General features: G+C 47.0%; 1 protein-coding gene across 2 annotated transcripts; it reads right to left on the reverse strand.

Moving 5' to 3' along the window:
- Window positions 1–13,359: 13,359 nt before the first annotated feature.
- LOC123068925 (2-oxoglutarate-Fe(II) type oxidoreductase hxnY) lies at window positions 13,360–17,577 on the reverse strand. Of its 2 annotated transcripts, none has more exons than XM_044491622.1 (11): window positions 17,222–17,577; window positions 15,711–15,906; window positions 15,485–15,583; window positions 15,217–15,268; window positions 14,819–14,940; window positions 14,623–14,723; window positions 14,483–14,541; window positions 14,310–14,366; window positions 14,092–14,137; window positions 13,807–13,886; window positions 13,360–13,698 (listed from the first exon to the last, which is right to left on the reverse strand). In XM_044491622.1, exons 1-11 carry the CDS (start codon window positions 17,306–17,308, stop codon window positions 13,608–13,610), a joined length of 990 nt encoding a protein of 329 aa, XP_044347557.1. In that variant the 5' UTR covers window positions 17,309–17,577; the 3' UTR covers window positions 13,360–13,607. The 2 variants fall into 2 exon arrangements, with proteins under 2 accessions (XP_044347557.1, XP_044347556.1); XM_044491621.1 differs by having other exon boundaries at window positions 14,804–14,940.
- Window positions 17,578–26,500: the final 8,923 nt, after the last annotated feature.

Consider the following 26,500-nt stretch of genomic DNA (forward strand, 5'->3'; position numbering starts at 1 on the left):
CATGAACTCCTCAAACTATGGTCATCACCGAGAAGTATCCCGATTATTGTCACTTCGGGGTTGTCGAATCATAACACATAATAGGTGACTATAGACTTGCAAGATAGGATCAAGAACTCACATATATTCATGAAAACATAATAGGTTCAGATCTGAAATCATGGCACTCCGGCCCTAGTGACAAGCATTAAGCATAGCAAAGTCATAGCAACATCAATCTCAGAACATAGTGGATACTAGGGATAAACCCTAACAAATCTGACTTGATTACATGATAAATCTCATCCAACCCATTACCATCCAGCAAGCCTATGATGGAATTACTCAGGCACGGCGGTGAGCATCATGAAATTGGTGATGGAGGATGGTTGATGATGATGACGACGACGAACCCCCCTCTCCGGAGCCCCGAACGGACTCCAGATCAGCCCTCCCTAGAGAGATTAGGGCTTGGCGGCGGCTCAGTATCGTAAAACGCGATGAAACTTTCTCTCTGATTTTTTTCTCTGCGAAACGGAATATATAGAGTTGGAGTTGAGGTCAGCGGAGCTCCAGGGGTCCACGAGATAGGGGGCGCGCCCAGGGGGTGGGCGTGCCCCCCACCCTCGTGGACAGGGTGTGGGACCCCTGGCCTTCATCTTTTGCCAGTATTTTTTATATTTTCCAAAAGTTATCTCCGTGGATTTTCAGGTCATTCCGAGAACTTTTGTTTTCTACACAATAAACAACATCATGGCAGTTCTGCTGAAAACAACATCAGTCCGGGTTAGTTTCATTCAAATCATGCAAGTTAGAGTCCAAAACAAGGGCAAATGTGTTTGGAAAAGTAGATACGTTGGAGACGTATCAACCGTCCGCCTTATGTTTACCATTACCACCTTGAACCGCCGTGTTATGCTGCCCTTTTGCATTGCCACCCTTCCTCCCCTTCCCAGTCTTCTCATCATTAGACTCAGGATCTTTAGTGCTATCAGAGTCAGCATACTTGACGAGAGCCGCCATGAGCTCCCCCATATCATTGCAATGATGCTTAAGCCGTCCCAATTTCTGCTTAAGGGGAAGGAAGCAACAATTCTTCTCTAACATAAGGACCGCTGAACCGGCGTTGATAATGTCCGACGAGTGTATAACAGCTGAAATCCGGCGCACCCAATTGGTTGTTTACTCGCCTTCACCTTAAACGCAAGAATCCAAATCCATAGGCTGCATGCATGTGTCTTTAAAATTTTGAATAAAATGCCTCTTCAACTCTGCCCATGATCCAATGGAGTTAGCAAGCAGGCTTTTCAACCAAGTACGAGCCGGGCCATCCAACATCATGGTGAAATATTTAGCACATGCAGCATCACCGACATCCAGTATCTCCATAGCCATCTCATAACTCTCAATCCAAGCCTCTCAGGGCTGATTCGCCATGTAATTAGGCACCTTACGGGGGCCCTTGAAATCCTTAGGCAAGCGCTCGTTGCGTAGATCCGGCACTAAACATGGCACACCCAAGGTTCTAGAGGTCACTCCTGCCTCCATGGAGCACTAAAGGATAAATCGGAGATTGTTGTTGAGACGCCAACTGAGCCGCCAGCTCCGCCTCACGCCGCGCTCTGCCCTGGTCTACCAAAGCCTGAGCATCATTACCAGCGCGGCGGGTCAGGCCTATGAGGCTGATTGCGGTGTCGTTCGCTGCTTGACACGACTGGTTCATCAATATGCCTGCTAAAACACCTCCTTGGACGTGGTGTTGAGTGGATACGATCAGGACTATACGAATAAGCCACCTGTTGGGCCACAGTAGTCTGAAGAAGTTCTCTGGCTCGCTGTATTTCCATTGCCGCTGGTGAGTCATCCTGAGCTGGGAGAGCCGCCAGCCGAGTAGCCGCAGCCATCATGTTATCCAAGGGGTTAGAAAAATACCCCGGAGGCGTCGGAACATGCTGAGGAGGGGTCAAATTCAAATGTGGGGGGTCTGTAGTACGTGGCTGAACCGGTTCTCCAGCCGCCGGTGCCTCAACGGACCGATCCACACCAGGCGGGTTACTGGTTCCTGCCCCAGGCGTGTTGAAAAGGTTCCTCACGTCGTAAGTCAGGGGCAACCTACTCACATGCCTTCTGTTGAAGACAGCGTTTGATGCGTTCCAGTCCAGGCTTAAGCGAAAGCTCTCTGCCTGAAGCCGTTATGCGTCCCTCTGTAAGGCGGCTTGCTCCGTTGCCATCCGGGTGTTCTCTGTGTTTAGCTCCTCCTTGACTCGTGCTATCTCATAACCCAATTTTGCAACCTCCGCGTTATGCTGAGTTTGATTCGCCGGGTTAACCTCCACCGTTAACAACGTTGTCAAAGCATCCAACAGATCAGCAAGACTTGAGCCGGCGGGTGCACACGGCCTCCTACCCCGGCAGCTGTCACCGTCGCTGACCCGGAGATCATTGCTGCTGCAGTCGTAGAATCCTGCCCTGACTATGTACCGGCCATGAAGATCGTGACCCGGTGTGGCGGCTCGTAGGGGTCCGGAACACTGTCACCATCGGAACAGCCACCAAGCCCGCTATCCTGAACCTGATAGTTGGAGTTGGTCTCACCAGTAGAGGACTTGTCGCCTGAGTAGACAGCCGTCTCACCACCAGATCCAGATCCTCCTTCTAGCTCCGCTCCATGAACGAAACCAACAAAGACATGCTTCGGGGCGGCTTTAGCCTTGGAGGGTCACGTGTGCCGAGTTGACTCGACGATGTTGGTGTAGATATCTGGCTCAACTTTCGACTCAGCAATCTTGCCAATGAAGACATGGATTCTGCCAAAGGGGACCCGGTACCCGTACTCGATTGAGCCGGCCTCGGGGCCCCAGCCCTCATCGTTGATGTAGAGCTTGCCGCGATGACTCTTGGTCATCTGGCCCACAACATACCCCTTGAGCCATGCGAAGCTGCCCTTAAAGAACTCGAAACCACCGGGCGCTGGCCCCATGGTGGGCGCCAACTGTCGTGGAATTGTCACGTCAGATGCCCTAGCATGAGGACTTAGGTGTGGAGCCATCGCAATGTAGTTAGCTTGAAGGGGTTAAAATGGGACAAGGTACACGGAGAGTTTATATTGGTTCAGCCCCTCGTGGTGGAGGTAAAGGCCTACTCTAGTTTAGGGTTGTATTGCTTGGGCTTCGATTACCATGGAGCGAATACGCTTGGCCTAGTTCTCGATCTCTTCTTTCTTGCCCTAAACCACCACTGGGTCACTCCTTTATATACATAGCCTGATGCCCGATGGCCTACAGAGTCCAGGTCGGCTCATACACAACGTGTCCGGCTCGGTGACAGAATCTACACTTTCCTTAACACACAAGTTAACATATGGCGGCTTATGCCTGTGGGCCTCAAGTCATCTTTGGGTCTTGGGCCTTCAGTAAGCTTGCTTTGTGAACCGCCATGTTCAACATCTTCACGGACCTTGTCATTATGAACCGCCAGTGCTATGATCCGACCCCTCCTGGGCGGGTCATACCCAATAGTGTTCAGGTAGGATTTCTATGTGTGTCGTGACGAGGCAGAAGGCCGTCCTCTGTGTTCAGGTAGGATTTCTATGTGTGTGGACGGCAAGACTAGAGTATGGATGTATTGTTTCCTTCCATTATGAAACGACCTTGTACAAACCCTATGCCCCTACGGTGTGTATATAAACCATAGGGTTTAGTCCGTAGAGGCTATTATCATATACATAGGCTAGACAAGCTAGGGTTTAGCCACTACGATCTCGAGGTAGATCAACTCTTGTAACCCCTATACTCATCGAATACAATCAAGCAGGACGTAGGGTTTTACCTCCTTTAAGAGGGCCCGAACCTAGGTAAACATGGTGTCCCTTAGTTCATTGTTACCGTTGATCCTTAGGTGCACAACTTGGCCCCCCCTACCCGAGATCTGCTGGTTTTGGCACCGACAATGAGCCCGTTTTGAAAATTTCTGACAGCCATGACATTTGCTAACCAGATCCTCTGCATCAGCATGAGCCCTCAGCCAATAAAACCCATGACGAAGAGCCTTAGCAACGAGAGACATGGAGCCAGCATGATGGCCGCAATCTCCTTCATGAATCTCCCTTAGAATCTCACGACTCTCCTCAGGGGAGATACATCGCTGAAACACCCTTGTAACACTGCATCGGGGTAACTCGCCATTGACAATGGTCATTGACTTAGACCTCCGGGTTATTTGCCTGGCCAAAGTTTCATCATCAGGTAACTCACCCTGGGTCATATAAGCCAAATATGGAACTGTCCAATCAGGAATAGCATGAAGAGCTGCCACCAACTGTGCCTCCATTCAGGGATAGCAAGATCCTCTTCTGTAGGCAATTTAACTGAAGGATTATTTAGAACATCAATAAAAACATTAGGTGGTACCGGTTTACGCTAGGACCCCAGCCGACTCAAAGCATCAGCCATCTCATTTTTCCTGTGATCAATATGCTCCACCTGATAACATTTGAAATGACTAGCAATATCATTAACCGCTCGGAGATAAGCCGCCATGAGCGGGTCTTTGGAATCCCAAGTTCCCGAGACTTGCTGAGCCACCAGATCTGAATCGCCAAAACACTTTACCCGGCTTAGGTTCATCTCCTTAGCCATCCGAAGACCATGGAGTAAAGCCTCATATTCAGCTGCATTATTAGTGCAAGGAACATCAGCCTCAAAACAGAGAAAAACTTATCACCTTGTGGGGAAGTCAAAATAACTCCAGCCCCCGAGCCTTCCAACTACCTGGACCCATCAAAATGAATAGTCTAATATGTATTATCTGGCTTATCCTCAAGCATCTGCAACTCTGTCTAGTCATTGATGAAATCAACAAGGGCCTAAGACTGAATGGCTGTTCGAGGCACATATTTCAAACCATGGGGTCCAAGTTCAATGGCCCACTTAGCCACCCGACTTATTGCTTCTCTGTTTTGAATAATATCCCCCAGAGGAGCACAACTGACTACAGTGATGGAATGACCAAAGAAATAATACTTCAATTTGCAACTAGCCATGAATACTCCATAGACTAGCTTCTACTAATGTGGGTATCTCTGCTTAGATTCAATTAACACCTCACTGACATCATAAACCGGACTTTGAACCGGATATTACTTGTCTGACTCCTTCCTCTGCACAACAATTGCCATGCTGACGGCTTTGCTGTTAGCAGCCACATATAAAAGCAAGGGCTCTTTATCAATAGGAGCTGCAAGAATCGGTGGCTCAGCCAGCTATTTCTTAAGTGCCTCAAATGCCTCATTGGCAGCATCACTCCAGACAAAGTGATATGTCTTCTTCATCTTCTGGTAAAGTGGAATAGCCTTTTCACCCAAGCATCTTATAAACCGGCTTAAGGCCGCAATACGACCCGCCAAACGTTGAACATCATTAACACACACCGGCTTAGCGAAGGAAATGATAGCCTTGATCTTCTCTAGGTTAGCTTCAATACCTCTCTCAAAAACGAGAAAACCCAAGAGCTTGCCCGCTGGCACACCAAAAACACATTTATCCGGGTTAAGCATCATCTTGTAAACCCGAAGATTGTCAAATGTCTCCTTCAGGTCATCTATCAAGGTCTCCTTCTTCCTGGATTTCACAACGATATCATCCACATAAGCATGGACATTGCGTCCAATCTGGCTGTGGAGACAATTCTGAATACAACACTGATAAGTCGCCTGGGCACTCTTGAGCCCAAAAGGCATAAACACATAGCATAAGGCCCCAAAGGGAGTGATGAAGGATGTCTTCTCCTGGTCCTTAACTGCCATCTTGATATGATGATAACCAGAATAAGCATCTAAAAAACTCAAACGCTCACAATCCACCATAGAATCAATGATCTGATCAATACGAGGGAGAGCAAAAGGATTAGCCGGACAAGCCTTGTTAAGGTCTATGTAATCCACACACATACGCCAAGTGCCATTCTTCTTAAGCACCAGCACCGGGTTAGCCAACCATTCAGGGTGAAAAACTTCAACAACAAACCCAGCCGCCAAGAGCCGGGCCACTTCTTCACCAATGGCCTTGCGCCTTTCTTCATTAAAGCGACGAAGGAATTGTTTGAACGGTTTAAACTTTGGATCAATATTAAGAGTGTGCTCAGCGAGTTCCCTCGGTACACCTAGCATGTCAGAAGGCTTCCATGCAAAGATGTCCCGGTTCTCACGGATGAACTCGATGAGTGCACTTTCCTATTACGGATCCATGTTGGCACTGATGATGAACTGCTTGGATGAGTCGCCAGGGACAAAGTCAACCGGTTTAGTGTCATCCCTGACTTAAACTTCAACAGTGGGTCTTGTTCTGTGGTTGGTTTCTTTAAGGGGGTCATATCTGTTGGGTCAACATTATCTTTATAGAACTTCAGCTCCTCCGTTGCACAAGCCGACTCAGCATAGGCAGCATCGCCCTCTTGGCACTCCAAAGCTATCTTTTTGTTTCCATGCACCGTCATGGTACCCTTATAACCCGGCATCTTAAGCTACAGATAAACATAACAAGGCCGTGCAATAAATTTGGCATAAGCCGGCCGCCCAAACAATGCATGATAAGGGCTCTTGGTCTTGACCACTTCAAAAGTCAATGTTTCAGCACTTTAATCATAGTCATTACCAAAAACTACCTCCAAGGTTATCTTACCAACTGGGTATGCCAACTTACCGCGCACCAGCCCATGAAAAACTATAGAGGACTGCTTAAGATCTTTGTCAGTCAAATTCATATGGTGAAAAGTATCATAATAGAGGATATTGATGCTGCTGCCCCCATCCATGAGCACTTTAGTGAACTTGTATTCTCCGACCTAAAGTGCCACCACCAAAGCCAGCTGACCTAGATAATCAACCCGGGGTGGTTGATCTTCACGGCTCCATACAATGGGCTGCTCTGACCATCGTAAGTATCGGGGGACCACCGGCTCAACCTCGTTCACCGTCCGCTTGTGAATCTTCTGATCTCGCTTGCACAAACTCATGGTAAACACATGATATTAAGCACTATTTAGCTGTTTCGGATTACTCTGATAACCAGACTGCTGCTGTTGATTCCCTTTATTAGATTGCTAGTTAAAACCGTCTTGATTGCCTTGACCCTGAAATCCAGAGTTTGAGCCGCCACCTCCAAAGCCGGGTCCGTCCGTGTGGGCCATGGTTACCCTAATAAAAATCAGAATTCCTATACTCCCTCATGATGAAGAAATCTTTCCAGAGATGAGTGGTCGGCCTATCCAGAGTACCGTGCTTTGCGCAAGGCTGATTCATCATCGCCTCAAGGTTGAATTTTGGCCCACCAAACCGAGGTGCTAATGAATTTCCCTTACGACGTTGATTATTACTCTACGCATTGATATTAGCTAGAAAATCTGAACCGCCGTCAGTTTGCTTGTGCTTACCATTATTGTCGTGACCCGCCACATTGTGTTGCTGTCCCTTCGCATTGCCATTCTTCTTCCCCTTGCTAGCCTTTTCCTCATCAACCTCAGGGTCCTTAGTGCTATCAGAATTAGCATATTTGACAAGAGCCGCCATGAGCTCCCCATATCATTGCAATGGCGCTTAAGGTGCCCCAACTTCTGTTTGAGGGGAAGGAAACGACATTTTTTTCTCCAAAATCAGGACAGCTAAGCCGGCATTGATGATGTCTGTTGAGTGGATAATGGCCGAGATCCGACGTACCCAATGGGCGGTTGATTCACCCTCACTCTGGACACAAGTGTCTAAATCAAGAATCGACATGGGCTGCTTGCATGTATCCTTGAAATTCTGAATAAAACGCGCCTTCAATTCATCCCACGATCTGACATAGTTAGGGGGCAATCCCTTCAACCAGGTACGAGCCGGTCCATCCAGCATCATGGTGAAATACTTAGCGCATGCAGCATCATTGACATCCAACATCTCCATGGCCATCTCATAGCTCTCAATCCAAACCTCTAGGGGTTGGTCCGCTGTATAATTGGGTACTTTTTGAGGGCCCTCGAAGTCCTTGGGTAACCGCTCATTGCGTAGAGCTGGTACTAAGCACGACACATCCACCATCCTGGAAGTCATCCCAGCTTCTATGGACGTTGAAGGGTGTAACTGAGGTTGCTGGGCCGCCAACTGAACCGCCAGCTCTGCCTCACGGTGAGCCCGTGCTTGATCCACCAACAACCAAGCATGGTTATCAGCCCATGGGGGTCATGCCCACAGGGCTGGTTACGATGCCTATCACTGCTTGAAACCACTAGCGACTCCATGTGCCAGCTATAGCTTCGACTCGGACACGGAGTTGAGTGTATTTGATCGCGACTGTAGGAGTAAGCCGCCTACTAAGCCACCGCCGTTTGAAAAAGTTCTATGGCTTTCCGAGCCTCGACCGCCTTAGGACTCTCGCATGTCACTGGGAGAGCCGCCAATCGTGACGCTGCGGCGATCATGTTGTCCAACGGGTTAGAGAAGTGACCCGGAGGTGTGGAGACTCGCTGAGGCGGGGTTAAATTGACACGAGCCGGATCCTCCGCGTGAGGTTGAGCCGCCGCTCCGGTCCCAGGCGCTTCAAGGGCCCAAGTCATGTCGGGCGGGTTACTCGGTCCTACCCTAGGTGTATTGAAAAGATTTCTTGCATTAAACTTGTGAGGAAGACGACTCTGATATCTCCTGTGAAAAACAACATTTGATGCATTCTGATCCATGTTTAAGAGAAATCTTCTGCTTGAATCCGCTGTGACTCCACCTCCAAGGCGGCCCGCTCTGTTGCCATCCTGGCATTCTTAGCATTAAGATCCTCCTTAGCCTGAGCTATCTCATCACGCAATTTTGCAACGTCCACGTTATGTTGTGCTTGATTCGTCGGGGTTACCTCCACTGTTAGCAAGGTTGCCAGAGCCTCCAATAACTCAGATACAACTTGAGCCGGCGGGTGCACAGGGCCTCCTGCCCCGGCTGCCGTAGCGGCCGCTGAACCGGAGATCATTGCTGCCGCAGTTGATGAATTCTGCACCTGTTGCGTGCCGACCATGAAGATCGCAACCCTGTTCGGTGGCTCACAGGGGTCCAAAATATTGTGGCCATCGGAATGGCCCCCAGCCTATCATCTTGCAATTGATACATGGAATTGGTCTCACGGGTTGAGGACTCATCGCCAGAGTAAATGGACGTCTCTCCACCGGACACAGATCCTCCCTCAAGATCCACTCCTTGAGTAAAACCCACAAAAGCATGCTTCAGGGCGGCTTGAACCTTGGCGGGTCGCGCGCGCTGAGCCGTCTCGATAATGTTGGTGCAGGTGTCCGGCTCAGGCTCTGACTCGCCGATCTTGCCGATGAAGACATGGATTCCGCCGAAGGGGACCCAGTACCCGTATTTGATTGAATCGGCCTCATGACCCCATCCTGCATCATCGATGTAGATTTTGCCGCGGCGACTCTTGGTCATCCGGCCCACGGTGTATCCCTTGATCCTTGAGAATCCACCCTTCAAGAACTCGAAACCACCGTGCTCTGGCCCCACGGTGGGCGCCAACTGTCGTGTGGATTTGACACGGCAGATGCCCTAGCAAAAGGACTTAGGTGTGGAGCCATCGCAGCTAGGTTAGCTTAAAGGGGTTCAACGGGACAAAGGACACAAAGAGTTTACCCAGGTTTGGCCCCTCTCAATGAGGTAAAAGCCTACTCCTGCTTTCGGTTGCATTGCTTGTGTTTCGATTACCAGGGAGCGAATACGCTCGACCTAGTACTCGACCGATTGTTTTCCTGAATTAACCCGCCACCGGGTCACCCCTTTATATACAGGTTGATGCCCGGCGGCTTACAGAATCCCGACCGGCTCACACAAACATGACTGGCTCGGTTTCTAACTAAACTTGCCTTACAAAACAATTTAAACATATGGCGGCTCATCTTTCTGGGCATTGAGTCACCTTCGGGCCTTGGGCCTTCAACAAGCTTGATCCATGAACCACCAGCTTCATGCTTAAGTCGCTGATGGCATGACCCAGCCCCTTCTGGACGGGTCATACCTAGGAGTTATATCCCCAACACAGGCAATTGCGATGGATATTGACATCAAATTCCTACAAAATTGATGTTTTGAACCGTGGCCAATTTGCACAAGCGTCAGTATGTTTGCACGCCTGATACCAGTGAGCTGTATTGCCTTGCAGATGCAACGACACGGATATGATCTTGAATCCATCAGGAATTTGGTATAACTCGAAATACACACCTCACAATTATCTAACCACATGCTCACTCCATCACCATCAAAGCGCGAAAACTCCATTTTCGGCATCCACAACCGTTTTGAAGTCTACTCATATCGAGGGCGGGGTGATTGACCCGGGTCAAACGGGCGACAAAGTGGTGGTGGAACTTGGGCAGACGAACCTGCTTGTGCTGCTGTCAGTGATGCCTCATAGCAACCTGCCTGCGCGAGCCAATCCAGATCCGGATCCTGCGTGATATGGGACTCCTTGATCACGTGCGCCACATGACCCTGCTCATGGTGGACCTCGCCAATTGAAGTGACTGAGAGATCGACCTTAGCTTGTACATGATCCAGGCACTACACCTTCTTGGAGAACTTCATGTCGAGGCCGTCGAGTCGAGCATTGATGTCGTCGATGCGCGTGACTTGTTCAACGATACCCTTGAGAGCCGCCAGCTCCTTCAGCACACGGTCCTCGAACGTCGCCATGATTTCCACAAGATGATGCGTCTGAGCGCTAGGTTTGAAGGGAGCCGTTGTCACCCTTTCTGAAATTGGACAAACACCGATCTCGAATTTATAGACGGCCACCGGACCGGCCGTGCAACCAATCAGTCGATGTTACAGTCCGATCTCGAGGAAGCGAGGATCAACAGATCAAAGAGGCAATCTGATACCAACTGTCGTGTCCTTGCCTCGAGGTAAATCCTAGGATTGAGGACCGGGAGTAGGTAGCGGTGTGGGGAAGAATAAGCTCAGAGAAGGAGAAACAGAACACGGAAAGGGGAAGAGAACTATTCCATTTTAGGATATTGTTCAATAATGCCAGACAGCTACATGGGTGAGCTTATATCAGGCTCTCGACACTCACACGGGTACCAGTACACTTACATGGCCCACGGCCCGCTACCGCGAGTCATCCCAATTACTTTAATTCAAATCAATCACCGTTGCTTGCCGCCTCCTTTGTGGTTCATTGCCTGACTCTGCATCGCCTGACAGAGAGGGGCAATGAGAGAGAACAACAAGTCGCCATGGTTTGGTTCGTTACCCGCAGGTCAGAGAGAAGTGGATCAGCCAGCGGCCGAAGGTCCACCGCTCGCTCTACGTCTACCGCCTCGCCAAGTCTTCTTATTTTTCTTTTTTACATTTGCGGGTTGCAAGGACTTGTGGAAGGCGCCAGAATCTAAATTTGCCGCAAGCGATGTTGGAAGCAAGATGTATGTCATCGAGCAATTTCATGATTGTAGAATGGTTGAGAGCCGCTCTGTATTGAAACAACTCTATTTGTTCAATGTGTGGAGACGTTTTCGTTGATTACAAAGCGTCTATGATGACTTCGTCAATCTAAGATATTAGAGCATCTCTAGCAGACCCCTTATAAGGCTAGCCCTTATAAGGGGTTTACGGTTCGCGTCGAACGTGATATAAGGGGTGAATTTGTCTACGGCCGACCAAAAAAGGGTAGATGAAACTATAAAATTTTGAAAAAAAGTTTCATGCGAGAAATGAACCAGAAACACTAGAGATGATCATTCATACATACATATAAGAGATGACCGTACATACATACATATAGTTCATCGGCAGCAGAAAGCACGTCGGCCTATCCTAACCCTAAACTAGCCTAAATGGGGCTCACTGGTGAGCCCTACGGGTGTGGCGGCACCACTGCGGTAGTGGCGGCGATCACTCATCATCTGTGTTGGAGGTGAGGTCGATGTACTTGGCGTCCCACGCTTTAGCGTCGTGGCGCCACGCCTCTTCCTTCTCCTCGAACTCGCGCGCCCTGGCGAGGCCCTGCTCGAACAGGACGTCGTTGATCTCCTCCTCCCGGCGGCGGAGCTACACCACCACCTCCTCCTCCCGCGCACTGCGCGCGAGGATGGCGACCTCCATCGCATCCGCCTCCACCGAGGGAAGGAAATCCTTCGGCCCGACGACGCCACCGCCCCCGTCGCACCGGCTCCGCCTTGAGCTCCATGTTCACCGCTCGGAGCGGCGAAAGCTCCTCCGGCTCCCTTTTCACCGGGGTGAGCAGCGTACGGGAGCTCAAGGCACCGCCGGAGGAGCTTCCCACGGTGGAGGAGCCGGAGGACAACCCGCGGTGGAGGAGCGCCTACCTGTGGTCGTACTCCTCCGTCTCGCGGCGGAGGAGCCGAAGTACAGTCCGCGGCGGAGGTGCGCCTGCCTACGGTCGTATTCCTCCGCCTCGCGGTGGAGGAGCGACAGCGGCGACAGAGCTCGCGGTTTGTGTACTTTTGTGCGGCCCTTTACCTCGCGCCGTCGGCGGTGACGCGCCGCCTCTGCTCGGCGCCACCATCGGCGATGCAACCCGCCAACCACATTTCGCGCCACATCGAGGGAGATTGAGGTCGCTGGCGGCAAGAAATCGAGAGAGGGATTTGGGATTTGCAGCGGTGTGCGGATAGGGTTCCGACCCATATTCCAGCCGCAAACCCATACATATACCCCCCGCGCGCGTGTGTGCGCGTTGGGGGGGGGGGGTGCGGGCTACTATAAAAACATTTACGTGACGGTTAACTATACGGCCGCTGGTCTAGCCCAAAAAGGGCCAAACCCGTATAGTCGTCAGAATTTTACAAGCCGCCCCGTTTTAAGGGTCTGCTAAAAATGCTCTTATATTGGCTCGGTATCTCGGAGGTACTCATAGGGATAGGGTGTTCACACGTGCGTTTATATGAGTGAATGTATGTGTATATGTGAACATCTGTTGTAACTGTGTTAGAAAAACAACAACTGAGATTTGCCACCGAGCCACCAGATATTCTTAAGACTTCATCCATTTAGAAAAGTACAATTTCAGTTTGCTGAAAGGTACAACTTGCACCACGGGCAGCACCGTCCGAAGCCACACGGCAAGGAAAACTCTGCCGTGTCTACCGAGTGTTGTTGACTGCGGTGTGCCCCGCTTCTGTATGAGCCGTGTCATTTGGAAGCAAAGATAATTCTGCAGATCAGATTTCGCCACGGGCAGCAACTTAGCACCACATACGATATCTTCACAAAAATGGTATGGTATAATGTTGATGTAGACGCCAAGATTATCATCCCAAAAACTCGGAAAGAAAAAACATATAATGCTGATGTAGACGCCAAGATTATCATCCCAAAAACTCAGAAAGACAAGGCCACGGTGAGCAATAAACTTCGGAACTTGTACACATTCAGAAAGAAGGCAACCATTGTTCATGTTGTTCATGTCTACATGAACAATGAGTGACATCTCCACAGCTATGGTTACACTGATATTAGCACATTAGCAGTACAACATTACCATCCTCCTTGCTAAGGGCATTCTTATTGCCACTCGCAACATTACACGTCATACTAGATAGATGGGAAGGCAAAAAAAGGAACAGGGCAAAAACCAGAGCTTCTTCTTTCAGGCTTTGCCGTCGCTGTAAGTGCTCAGATCTGCGTGTGTGTCCTTGTAGCGCTGGGATAGGTACGCCGAGCAAGTGATTGGGGGGAACCTGATCAGACAGCGAGACGGCAAACCTTTAGAGTTGGTGTGTATGCCTGGGCTGATGAGATGGATAAGTGATCAACTTTAGTCATTGTTGGTAGGATTTAGAACTTACTTTGGCGGATTCGTCTCGGATTTGCAGGTTGGCAGGCACTCGACTACGCAGTCGTGGCTTGGTTCCACGAAGAAGGCAATCTGTTTCAATAAAGGAATAAACAGCACGATTAAAATCAACCTTTTTTTATGGCACAATGCTGGTTGCCTTAAATCACATACAGCTGAAAAAGAAGAGCTTTGTGTTATCTTGGAAAATTAACTAAGACATGCTTTCACTGGTTCAGCGTTTGTCACGCACGGAAAAATAGATGTTTTTCACATATTTACACAAGAAGAAACTTACGGAGTAACGCTCCTGCCCATCAAGGACCACTCGATGTAAAGTTGACCTACAATTGTGGAAATGATTATTGTATCATAAGTAAATATAAAAATAATAACCAAACCACAAAATCCATTTATGTCATCCAAGTTACCCTGAATACACAGTTTGGTCTGCAAGCACGATATCAAAATGCCAATTAGAACTAAGAACATACTTTAAGAGATAGATTCACAAACCTGAAAATGGAGTTACTCCAGCGTTCGAGCATATCACCAAGATTGACAATAAAGCCGCTGCGAAACAAAGACCAAAAGAGTGAGGGTTTTTAACTTATGATTAAGAGGTAAATTTCGCGCCATTCCCATCAATCAAGAACGAGACATAAATCTAATCAGATTAACAGGCTAACCCTTTCACAGGAGCTACATATTCCCATACTTGAGGCTGAGCATTCCTGTCCTTGCAAATCTGCAGAATTCAGATGGCAAATCCCAGTTAAGAAAATGTAAAAACAAATACAAGAAAAGGCCATGTTTCAAGATGCTTTACTTGGAGACCAACTACATCATCAGTTGCTAAGAGAGTGATCAGGCCATAATCCGAATGTGCACCAGCTCCATAAACTCCCTTAGAAGGATTTGACACTTGACCTGATGACAAAAAGAACATCAAATGGAAGAATTCATCATGATTCATGCTGGATAAATATCATTTGACACGAAAGCATGACCTGTTTTTTGTCCACCTTCATAGTGCAAGAGCCTTAATGTGGCTATCGAATCGCCAAGCATTTCAGGCCTATCAAAGAAGTCCTCGTCTAGGTTCAAAGCAAGAGCAATGATCCTTGCAACTGATTTGGCTACTCTCCTGAAACCGATAGAAAGCAGGCAACTAAGAATACAGTTCACCTCTGATCCAACAAATAAAACCTCATTCACCAGAGGCTACAACAAAAATCCAAAAGGGCATTTGCATGAATACTTGGAAGCTATTTTCTTTGGCTGCAAACTCAGGTTTACATGACTCATGTATGCTAGTTATTCATTCACATTAAGTCAGTTACAACTTTATGGATAATCATTTACCACTTTGAAATCTTGAATTTAAAACCAAGCAATATAAACTAGTTTTTTTTTTACTTACAATGCTTCCCTGTGATATTGCTCCATCACCTCCCTCCATTTGGGCAATACTTCTGTGAGAGCAACAAGAGAATTACATGTGAAACAAGTAAAAAGGACCATGTAGGAGTTACTTTTAGGTGCCAAACACCAACAGTACAATGTTAATAGAACCTATAGTACATTACCTAGCTACAAGCATATTGTAGATGTCCTGCTATTGATTGATCATTCAGTTTTCGGAAGAGGTGCTTTAGTAAAAAAATAACTTGAAAACAGAGATAAAATACCTTCAGGAGGCCACTGGTTTGGACCATAAAATGGTCTATTTGACTGTGGGTCCTCTGCAGGTACCTCAACACCAATATAATACCCTTCCTTGTAGTCACCTAAAGAGGACATAAGTGTTAATTGTAAGAAACCCCTCTTGCAGTGATGTTTGCTTGTATGATGCTGGTGACTCAAGAAAGGTGAACTTAAGTGTAGCAAGTAGCAACACATGTGGAAGTCGATTACCATTCACTTGGTTTTCTGGATCAAGAATCTCATCTAGCATAGGTGTATACCCTCGATTCTTCTCATTTCGGAGAAGCTTCATTTTCTCACTGTTTGGAAGTTCAAAGAACTTCTTGCTTTCGGCAAAAACCTCATCCATGAATTCCTGGCTTATCCCATGATCCAGCACATAGAAGAAGCCTGAATCCAAGCATGCCTAAGAAAAAAATATGGAGCATTTGCTTATGGAAAAATATGGTCCAAAACTATTAGAAGAAACAGAGCTACCAGCACATTAACCATGTTCTCAGTACTTAAATATAAAAGAAGGTTGCATCATGGCATTCTTAGTGGTCCATTTCTTGCACTGCCAGATATGTAATGCAATAATAGAGCAAGACCATAGTTTCGATGGCTGAAATTTTAGAGGATGGTGAGTAAACTATAGCTATTTAAGGGAGTAAGCGGCAAGAAAACATGGCACATTGGTATTGGAAATAAATTCACAGCACAAGTAGAAAATTATTATTCCCAAAATGAAATCTTTACTGCATGGGTTACTTTAGCTATCTACTTCTAGAACTGGGACGATGATACTAGAAATTCAGTATACTGACTGAACTGATGTCTTACTGTTGACATCTTCTCAAAATAACAAGCACACATGTCCCTTTTCAGAATATATGTAATTTTTATATGCAAGAGGTCAAGCCGGGCATAATCAGGATTCTATTTGAAAACGTACGCTACTGCAAATAGTTTCTATATGTATTTCTATGACTCCACCTAAATGGACAGGGCCCCGTGCTAGAAGCTCCCACACCAGCAGGGTGGGGTCTAGGGGAAGGATTATACGAGGCAAGCCTTGCCCCTGCACATTTCTAAGACTCCACCTAATATAATAAATAGAAATTTTAATGCCGTCAACTGTAAGATTGAACTTTTCTTGAAACACAATAAACCTTAACAAACTGTAAGATGGCGGTCACTCTCGGTCACTACCCCTTAACAATCCTTGTTTTCCGAACGGAGAATGCTCGACACAGACCATGTACGAGGTCAGAGCAACAACTAACAAATGACAAGTACTCCCTCCGATTCATATTACTTTGTCGTTGGTTTAGTACAAACTTGCGACAAAGTAATATGGATCGGACGAGTACTAGTGTGTTGAATAAATAATAACCACCACAACTGAAAAAAGCAGAGGTCAAGTCCATTGCTTTTGCTTAACTTTTATGCCCCAACTGACTCTAACCACCTCTGTTTTCCTGTTCTATAATGACTGCAACACAAACATCGTTAACCTGCCTTGTGAACCAGCAGATTCCCACCAGCTTACAGGTTTTCTCTTTAGAAAATGGACGAGCATGCTTGTATGAAATAAACTCTGCATACAGCTAATAGCGCCAAAAAGGTGGCGCATAATTGAGCGGTGGCCGACTTTCTGGAGAAAGAAAGTTGCTCTAACAAGCTTTCCGCTGTTCATGCGCCCATCGACCAAGATTCTCCGCGAGGCTCAAGAAACGAACCTGCTTGAGGAGCGCGACCGATCTCTGGGTGTCGGGGTCCGCCAGGCTGATGCAATTCAGGCTCGTCCTCGAGGTCGAGCTCTCCATGCCGCCGCTGCGGTTTCCCCACCACCTGATCCCCCGCCTCCTGCTGCGGCGGCCGCTGATGTGATTGGCCGCTAGCGAAGACTGGGCGCGACTCCTTTGTTCGATGCGCTCAGAGTCAGAGGTGGCTGGTGGGTCGCCGAATTGGCGCCGGAGGGCGATATATAGGGCGGAGGCTCGAGGTTGGTGGAATTTGGAAGAAGGTTTGCGAGGGGCACGAAAGCGAGGCGATCTCTCGGTGGCTGCGGGCGGCCTGGGTCTCTGGACCAAGAAAAAACAATGCGCGATTCCTCTTTGTATGGACTTCTATTTATTTATTTTTGTCGTGTGTACTGTATTATTTGGTGTGGTCTCCCTTTGAGCACTTTATATGCCTTTGTTGATGTTGATTGATGTCTTCCGAATCTAATCGCATGTGGAGTGGATGGATGGATGGGTCGCTTTTGATGGCAGCGAATTTTCCTCGGTCTTTCGGTCACTCAAAAGAGGACGGGTCAAAGGGAATCCCAAAAGGGTCGGCGATCATCTTCGGGCTGTTTGGTTTGTGACTAAAATTGTCAAAATTTGCCACATCTGAGGTTAGACAAATTTAATCAACTTAGATGAGTGTTTGGTTTAAACCACACTAGGGCCTCATATGCCAATATATACAAAAAGTGTGGCAAGATTTCCTTAGCCTTGCCAATTTGTGATCCTCATTTTGTTGAACTAACATTAGGCAAGTTTGATAAAAAATGTGTGGCAAAATGTAGCAATGCAAGGCCTAGAACCAAACAGCCCCGCGTGTTTGCCTTGGCTTCATGATTCGGGATGCAAGCCATATCGCCCCCATGTCCAATGTGTTCTTCTGACTCTTTGTGAGAGCCGGCTGTTTCTCTGTCCCGCCACCCTAGTCTCTGCCCGCATGGCGCGTTCTACTTTCTCCCTACTCCGTCATGTCAGCGCCAACATGGCCCTGACATGAGAAATCGTCAAGACAAACGAAACGGGCTGCCATGACAGAGAAAGAGAAAAGAGTTGCCATGGTAGCGAAACTGGGACAAGTGCCATGGCAACATATCGACGAGTCCTAGTGAGAATATTGAAGAAGATGGCTAAGAGTGGGCTAGGAGGGCGAAGAAGAGTCAACGCTCTACTGGTGGGCCTGATATGGTTGGATAGGTGTGCGTGTGGTGTAGAGTGCGTGAGATTGAGCTGCAGCGGTGGGGTATAAACTGTGGGCATCACTCTGTATGAGGCATCGAAGAAGCGTATTAAGATTTTGTTTTCCTTATTTCCTTCCCCAAGCTTACCTCTGCCTCACCTACCCCTCCTCTACCAGATCCGATCGATCCATGACCATCGCAGTTGGTATCAGAGCCTCGTCCGATCAGTGCGCGCTTCCATACTCTCTTGATCATGCAGTAAGATCCTGTGGAAGGTTGCGGATCGCCCTTGGGCTCGATCTGCCTAATTCCCACGATGGGCCCGCTGGTTCGGACAAGGCAAGTGATCTCTGCCATGGAGGAATTTGACGAGGGACTGATGAAGGAGCTCGAGTCACCGGGGACAAGATTGAGGGGATCGACGCGATCTATGCTTGCCTAGACACATTGGACAACCGGATGGAGGAGCAAACAGTGCACATCAATGTGGTGCAGGCAAAGGTAAACCTCGCCACAAACTCTATCGTGAATGTCAGGCAAGAGCAAGTGGTAGAGAAAATAGTACCCAAGTCCACCACAGTTCCAGTATCACCAGGGCGACTGGACAAGAGGGAATTATTCAGTCACCACCACCTCGTCCCCCTCCTCCTCCCTTACAGATTCCTTTGCCGACCACTTTCAAGTATCAACTAGATACGACTCGGGGAGGAGAACCTCAATCGTCTACTAGAAGAAGTTGGATGTCGAAGATGAACTTTCCCAAATTTGACGGTTCAGAGGTGCCGATCTGGTTAGATGGGTGTGATGACTACTTTGCTCTGTATGATATTTTAGAAAACTTCAAGGTTACTCCGACCACACTGCATTTGGAGGGTGATGCAGCTCACTAGTATCACGCATACAAGCTCTCTGCTGGCTGGTGGACTAGGAAAGTTTCAGAAAGGGTGTGATGGCAGAGTTTGATGTGGATGTTGTTGGAAATATGTCCTCGAGGCAATAATAAAATGGTTATTATTGTATTTCCTTGTTCATGATAATTGTCTATTATTCATGCTATAATTGTATTAACTGGAAACCTTAATACATGTGTGAATACATAGACCACAACATGTCCCTAGTGAGCCTCTAATTGACTAGCTCATTGATCAATAGATGGTTATGGTTTCCTGACCATGGACATTGGATGTCATTGATAACGGGATCACATCATTAGGAGAATGATGTGATGGCCAAGACCCAATCCTAAGCATAGCACAAGATCGTGTAGTTCGTTTGCTAAGAGCTTTTCTAATGTCTATCATTTCCTTAGACCATGAGATTGTGCAACTCCCGGATACTGTAGGAATGCTTTGGGTGTACCAAACGTCACAACGTAACTGAGTGGCTGTAAAGGTGCACTACAGGTATCTCCAAAAGTGTCTGTTGGGTTGGCACGAATCGAGACTGGGATTTGTCACTCCGTATGACGAAGAGGTATCTCTGGGCCCACTCAGTAATGCATCATCATAATGAGCTCAATGTGACTAAGTAGTTAGTCACGGGATCATGCATTATGAAACGAGTAAAGTGACTTGCCGGTAACAAGATTGAACGAGGTATTGGGATACCGATGATCGAATCTCGGGCAAGTAACATACCGATAGACAAAGGGAATTGTATACGGGATTGACTGAATCCTTGACATCGTGGTTCATCCGATGAGATCATCGTGGAACATGTGGGAGCCAATATGGGTATCCACATCCCGCTATAGGTTATTGGTCAAAGAGGTGTCTCGGTCATGTCTGCATGGTTCCCGAACCCATAGGGTCTACACACTTAAGGTTCGGTGACGCTAGAGTTGTTATGGGAAATAGTATGTGGTTACCGAAGGTTGTTCAGAGTCCCGGATGATATCCCGGACGTGACGAGGAACTCCGGAATGGTCCGAAGGTGAAGATCGATATATTGGACGAAGGGTATTGGAGTTCGGAATTGTTCTAGGAGTACCGGGTGACGACCAGCGTGACCGAAAGGTGTTTCGGAGGCCCCGACAAGCGTTGGGGGCCTTATGGGCCAAGGGGAGGGGGCACACCAGCCCACTAAGGGGTTGTGCGCCCCTCCCAACCCCTTAACGTGGAGAGGTGGGGCGCCTCCCCTAGGGCAGCCGCCCCTCCCGGCTTGGGGGGCAAGTTTCCTAGGGGTGGGGGCGCCCAAACCCATCTAGGGTTTCCCTTGTGGCCGCCACCCATCCCCTAGGGAACCCTACGACACCTCCTCCAACCCCCTTCCCCCTATATATAGTGAGGGAGAGAGAGGGCAGCTGCACCATTCCCCTAGCACAGCCCTCTCCCTCCTCCAACACCTCCTCCTCCTCCGTAGTGCTTGGCGAAGCCCTGCTAGAGAACCACGAGCTCCACCACCACCACGCCGTCGTGCTGCCGGAGCTCTCCCTCAACTTCTCCTCTCCCCTTGCTGGATCAAGAAGGAGGAGACGTCCCCAGGTTGTACGTGTGTTGAACGCGGAGGCACCGTCCGTTCGGCGCTAGATCGCATCTTCCGCGATTTGAATCGCCGCGAGTACGACTCCATCATCCGCATTCTTGTAATGCTTCCGCTTAGCGATCTTCAAGGGTATGAAGATGATCATCCTCTCCCTCTCTTGTTGCTAGAATCTCCATAGATTGATCTTGGTGATGCGTAGAAAATTTTGAATTTCTACTATGTTCCCCAACAGTGGCATCATGAGCTAGGTCTATGCGTAGATTCTATGCACGAGTAGAACACAAAGTAGTTGTGGGCGATGATTTGTTCAATATGCTTACCATTACTAGTCCTATCTTGTTTCGGCGGTATTGTGGGATGAAGCGACCCGGACCGACCTTACACGTACACTTACGTGAGACAGGTTCCACCGAATGACATGCACTTGTTGCATAAAGGTGGCTAGCGGGTGCCAGTCTCTCCCACTTTAGTCGGATCGGATTCGATGAAAAGGGTCCTTATGAAGAGTAAATAGCAATTTTCATATCACCGTTGTGGCTTTTGTGTAGGTAAGAAATGTTCTTGCTAGAAACCCATAGCAGCCACGTAAAACATGCAACAACAATTAGAGGACGTCTAACTTGGTTTTGCAGGGTATGCTATGTGATGTGATATGGCCAAAAAGAATATGATGAATGATATATGATGTATGAGATTGATCATGTTCTTGTAATAGGAATCACGACTTGCATGTCGATGAAGTATGACAACCGGCAGGAGCCATAGGAGTTGTCTTAATTTATTGTATGACCTGCGTGTCATTGAAAACGCCATGTAATTACTTTACTTTATTGCTAACCGTTAGCCATAGTAGTAGAAGTAATAGTTGGCGAGACAACTTCATGAATACATGATGATGGAGATCATGGTGTCATGTCGGTAATGAAGGTGATCATGCCGCGCCTCAAAGATGAAGATCAAAGGCGCGAGATGATATTGGCCATATCATGTCACTCTATGACTTGCATGTGATGTTTGTCATGTCTACATCTTATTTGCTTAGAACGACGGTAGCATAAATAAGATGATCCCTCATTAAAATTTCAAGAAAGTGTTCCCCCTAACTGTGCATCGTTGCGAAAGTTCGTTGTTTCGAAGCAGCACGTGATGATCGGGTGTGATAGATTCTAACGTTCACATACAACGGGTGTAAGCCAGATTTACACATGCAAAACACTTAGGTTGACTTGACGAGCCTAGCATGTACAGACATGGCCTCGGAACAAAAGAGACCGAAAGGTCGAACATGAGTCGTATAGTAGATACGATCAACCTGAAGAAGTTCACCGATATGATGACTAGTCCGTCTCAGGTGATGATTGGACACAGCCTAGTTGACTCGGATCATGTATCACTTAGATGACTAGAGGGATGTCTATCTGAGTGGGAGTTCATTAATAATTTGACTAGACAAACTTAATTATCATGAACATAGTCAAAAGGTCTTTACAAATTATGTCGTAGCTCGCACTTTAGTTCTACTGTTTTAGATATGTTCCTAGAGAAAATTTAGTTGAAAGTTGATAGTAGCAATTATGCAGACTGGGTCCGTAAACTGAGGATTATCCTCATTACTGCGCAGAAGGCTTATGTGAAAGCACAAGTGCTCCCCAGGTGGTTTTGGTAATTAATGTCAACATATCTCTTGTTGGACTAACACCTTTATCTAGTATATTTCAGACAAGTTCAACATTGGAGTGGCATGGACTAAAGGATGTGGGAACTCCTTCAAGATGCTAAGGACAAAGGATTGGATCAAGCTTCAAGCTCAAGACTCTTCTTTTTACATTTTAGTGATCCAAGATCACATTGAGTCTATAGGAAAAGCCAATACTATCAAGGAGGGATGAGGTGTTGCTTAATGAGCCTCTTGCTTCATGTGCTTAGTGATATGCCCCAAAACCCTCAGCTACTTTCTCACATCCACAGATGACCTAAACCCAAAGCCAAAATCGGCCATACCGATTCCTTCTATCCGGTGCCACCGAGTTTGGATGTCTTAGCCACTGCCACAAACCCTAGGCAAATCGGTCTTACTGATAGGGATCTCGGTCTCACCGAGATGGGATTGTAATTTCTCTGTGTATGTCCATTACCAAAATCGGTCTCACCGAGTTTGTGTAATCGGTACTACTGAGATTACAATGCAAACTCTCTGGTTAACTTATTACTAAAATCGGTCCCACCGAGTTTGAGTAATCGGTCCCACCGAGTTTGCCTGGCCAACTCTCTGGTTAGCTAATTACCAAAATCGGTCTTACCGAGTTTGTGTAATCGGTCTTACCGAGTTTGTGTAATCGGTCTTACCGAGATTAAGTTATGCCCTAACCCTAACCATATCGGTCTCATCGAGTTGCGTTTCGGTCCCACCGAAAATCCTAACGGTCACTAGGTTTACTAAATCAGTCTGACCGAGTTTGTTGATTTGGTCCTACCGAGTTTGGTAAACTGTGTGTGATTTTGTGTGGAGGCTATATATACTCCTCCACCTCCTCTTCATTCGTGGAGAGAGCCACCACCTACATGTCCAACTTACCATTTCTGAGAGAGAACTACCTACTCATGTGTTGAGGCCAAGATATTCCATTCCTACCATATGAATCTTGATCTCTAGCCTTCCCCAAGTTGCTTTCCACTCAAATCTTCTTTCCACTAGATCCAAATCCTATGAGAGAGAGTTGAGTGTTGGGGAGACTATCATTTGAAGCACAAGAGCAAGGAGTTCATCATCAACGCACCATTTGTTACTTCTTGGAGAGTGGTGTCTCCTAGATTGGCTAGGTGTCACTTGGGAGCCTCCGACAAGATTGTGTAGTTGAACCAAGGAGTTTGTAAGGGCAAGGAGATCGCCTACTTCGTGAAGATCTACCGCTAGTGAGGCAAGTCCTTCGTGGGCAACGGCCATGGTGGGATAGACAAGGTTGCTTCTTCGTGGACCCTTCTTGGGTGGAGCCCTCCGTGGACTCGCGCAACCGTTACCCTTCGTGGGTTGAAGTCTCCATCAACATGGATGTACGATAGCACCACCTATCGAACCACGCCAAAAACATACGTGTCTCCAATTGCGTTTGAATCCTCCAAAACCCTTCCCTTTACATTCTTGCAAGTTGCATGCTTTACTTTTCGCTTCTCATATACTCTTTGCATGCTTGCTTGCTATGTGTTGTGAATGTTAAATTTCTTCCTAAACTCCATTCAAACTTAAAAAGGGTTAAAAACTGCAACTTTGGTACTTAGTGTCTAATCACCCCCCTCTAGACACCTCTTCTCAAGGTCCTACAAGTGGTATCAGAGCCAGGTTTCCATTGCTTTGGTTTAATCGCCATTGGAGGAAGATGGATGAGTCTACTTTGGGGAGTCTTAGACATAGAGTGCCTATTCTTGATGGAGAGTATTTTCATGAGTGGAAAATGAGATGCTTGTAATTTTCAATCAATATCATTTGAACAAGTACATTGCTAGTCCTTGTGCACCTTGTGTTGATCCTATGCATCCTACCCTTGATGAGTCTATTGACATGATTAGGAATGTTAGAACTGTTAATCTTATCACTAGAGGCTTGCCTAGAAACTTGATTATAAAACTGCCTACTCTTGAGTGTGCCTACACTATATGGAAATTTCTTGAGGAACGATTTCCAGATTATTTTTGAAAAATCTTGATGAAATTCTTCATAAGCCTATTGCCTTGAGTAAGATGAATACTAGTGATCCTATGTTTGGTGATCGTCTATTTGAGCTTACGAGCCTCATGCGTGCCAAAGGAAATGTTGGTATTATTAGTGATATTATTTCCGAAGCTATAAAAATTCATAGACAAGATCATTGTCAAACTCACTCTAACGAATCACCCTCTCTAGGATTTGATCCACCACATGACGATGTTGAACATGGATACTATGACGAGGATGATGAAAGTGACTTCGATCTTGATGATGCAACGAGACACTTTTGTCTTATGGCAAATCTTCGGGGGTATATGTCAGGAGGAAAGGAATGGGTTCTTGATAGTGGATGTACCGATCACATGACCGGAGATAAAGACATGTTTCGTGAGCTTGCTGATAATGATAGTCCTCGAAAGTATGTCACTTTCGGTGACAACTCAAAGGGTAAGGTGGCCATCTCACATGATAGCTCCATACAAAATGTCATGCTCGTTGAATATCTTGGATACAACTTACTTTCAGTATCTAGACTTGCTGACTTTGGTTTCAATGTCTTATTTACTGAAGTTGATTGCCAAGTGTTTCACCGAGACAATCATAAAATGGTCTTTGCCGGTATACGTAGAGGTGATCTTTACATTGTTGATTTCACCAAAAAGGCCCAACCTAAAACTTGCTTCATTGCTAAATCCTCAAAAGGTTGGTTATGGCATAGACGACTAGGTCACGTTGGCATGAGAAACCTTGACAAGCTTATTAAAGGAAATCATATCCTTGGTGTCAACGATGTCATATTTGATAAGGATAGACTTTGCAGTGCTTGTCAAGCAGGTAAACAGGTTGGAGGAAGGCATCCCGTGAAGAACATCATGACCACAAGGAGGCCACTCGAGCTACTTCACATGGATCTTTTTGGTCCCAACTCTTACAAGAGCCTCAGTGGAAATTCTTTTGGTCTAGTTATAGTTTATTATTTTTCAAGATTTACATGGGTGTTCTTTCTCGATGATAAATCGCAGGTCCAAAAGATCTTCAAGAACTTCGCTAAGAAGGCCCAAAATCAATTTGAAGTGAAGATCAAGAAGGTTCGTAGCGACAATGGAACGGAGTTCAAGAACGCAAATGTGGACACCTTTCTTGGCGAAGGTATTTCACACGAGTTCTCGGCTACATACACACCTCAAAAAAATGGACTTGTTGAGAGGAAGAATCAGACGCTCATCGAAATGGCGAGAAAGATGCTTGATGAGTACAAGACGCCGAAGCACTTTTGGGCAGAAGTGGTTGAGACAGCTTGTCATGCAACAAATCGCTTGTATCTTCACAAGCTACTCGGCAAGACGGCATACGAGCTCCTCACCGGTAACAAACCCCAAGTTGGATACTTTCGAGTATTCGGCTCAAAGTGCTACATTCTTGATAAGCATCATCGTTCTAAATTTTCTCCTAAGTCTCATGAAGGTTTCCTACTAGGTTATGGCTCAAACTCTCACACATACCGTGTCTACAACAATTTCACCCGAAAGGTTGAAGAGATGGTAGATGTGAAGTTTGATGAATCTAACGGCTCGCAAGTAGAGCAATTGCCAATTGATGTAGGAGACAAAGATCCTTCGGAAGCAATCCAAGACTTGTCTATTGGCAAGGTCCATCCAACGGAGGTGAAGGAGAGTACTCGTCCGTCCAAGTGGAAGCGTCTACTTCACGACAAGGTGAACCAAGAGTTGATACGGAAGCATCCACAAGGTGGGACACACCAAGATGAAGAAAACGAGGAAGTGCATCAAGATGAACGTCAACGACCTCCTTCTCCACCACGACAAGAGAACGACAACGCCAACAATGAAGAAGATCAAGAAG

The sequence above is a fragment of the Triticum aestivum genome, chromosome 3B (assembly GCF_018294505.1).
Source record: "Triticum aestivum cultivar Chinese Spring chromosome 3B, IWGSC CS RefSeq v2.1, whole genome shotgun sequence".
Taxonomy (NCBI): domain Eukaryota; kingdom Viridiplantae; phylum Streptophyta; class Magnoliopsida; order Poales; family Poaceae; genus Triticum; species Triticum aestivum.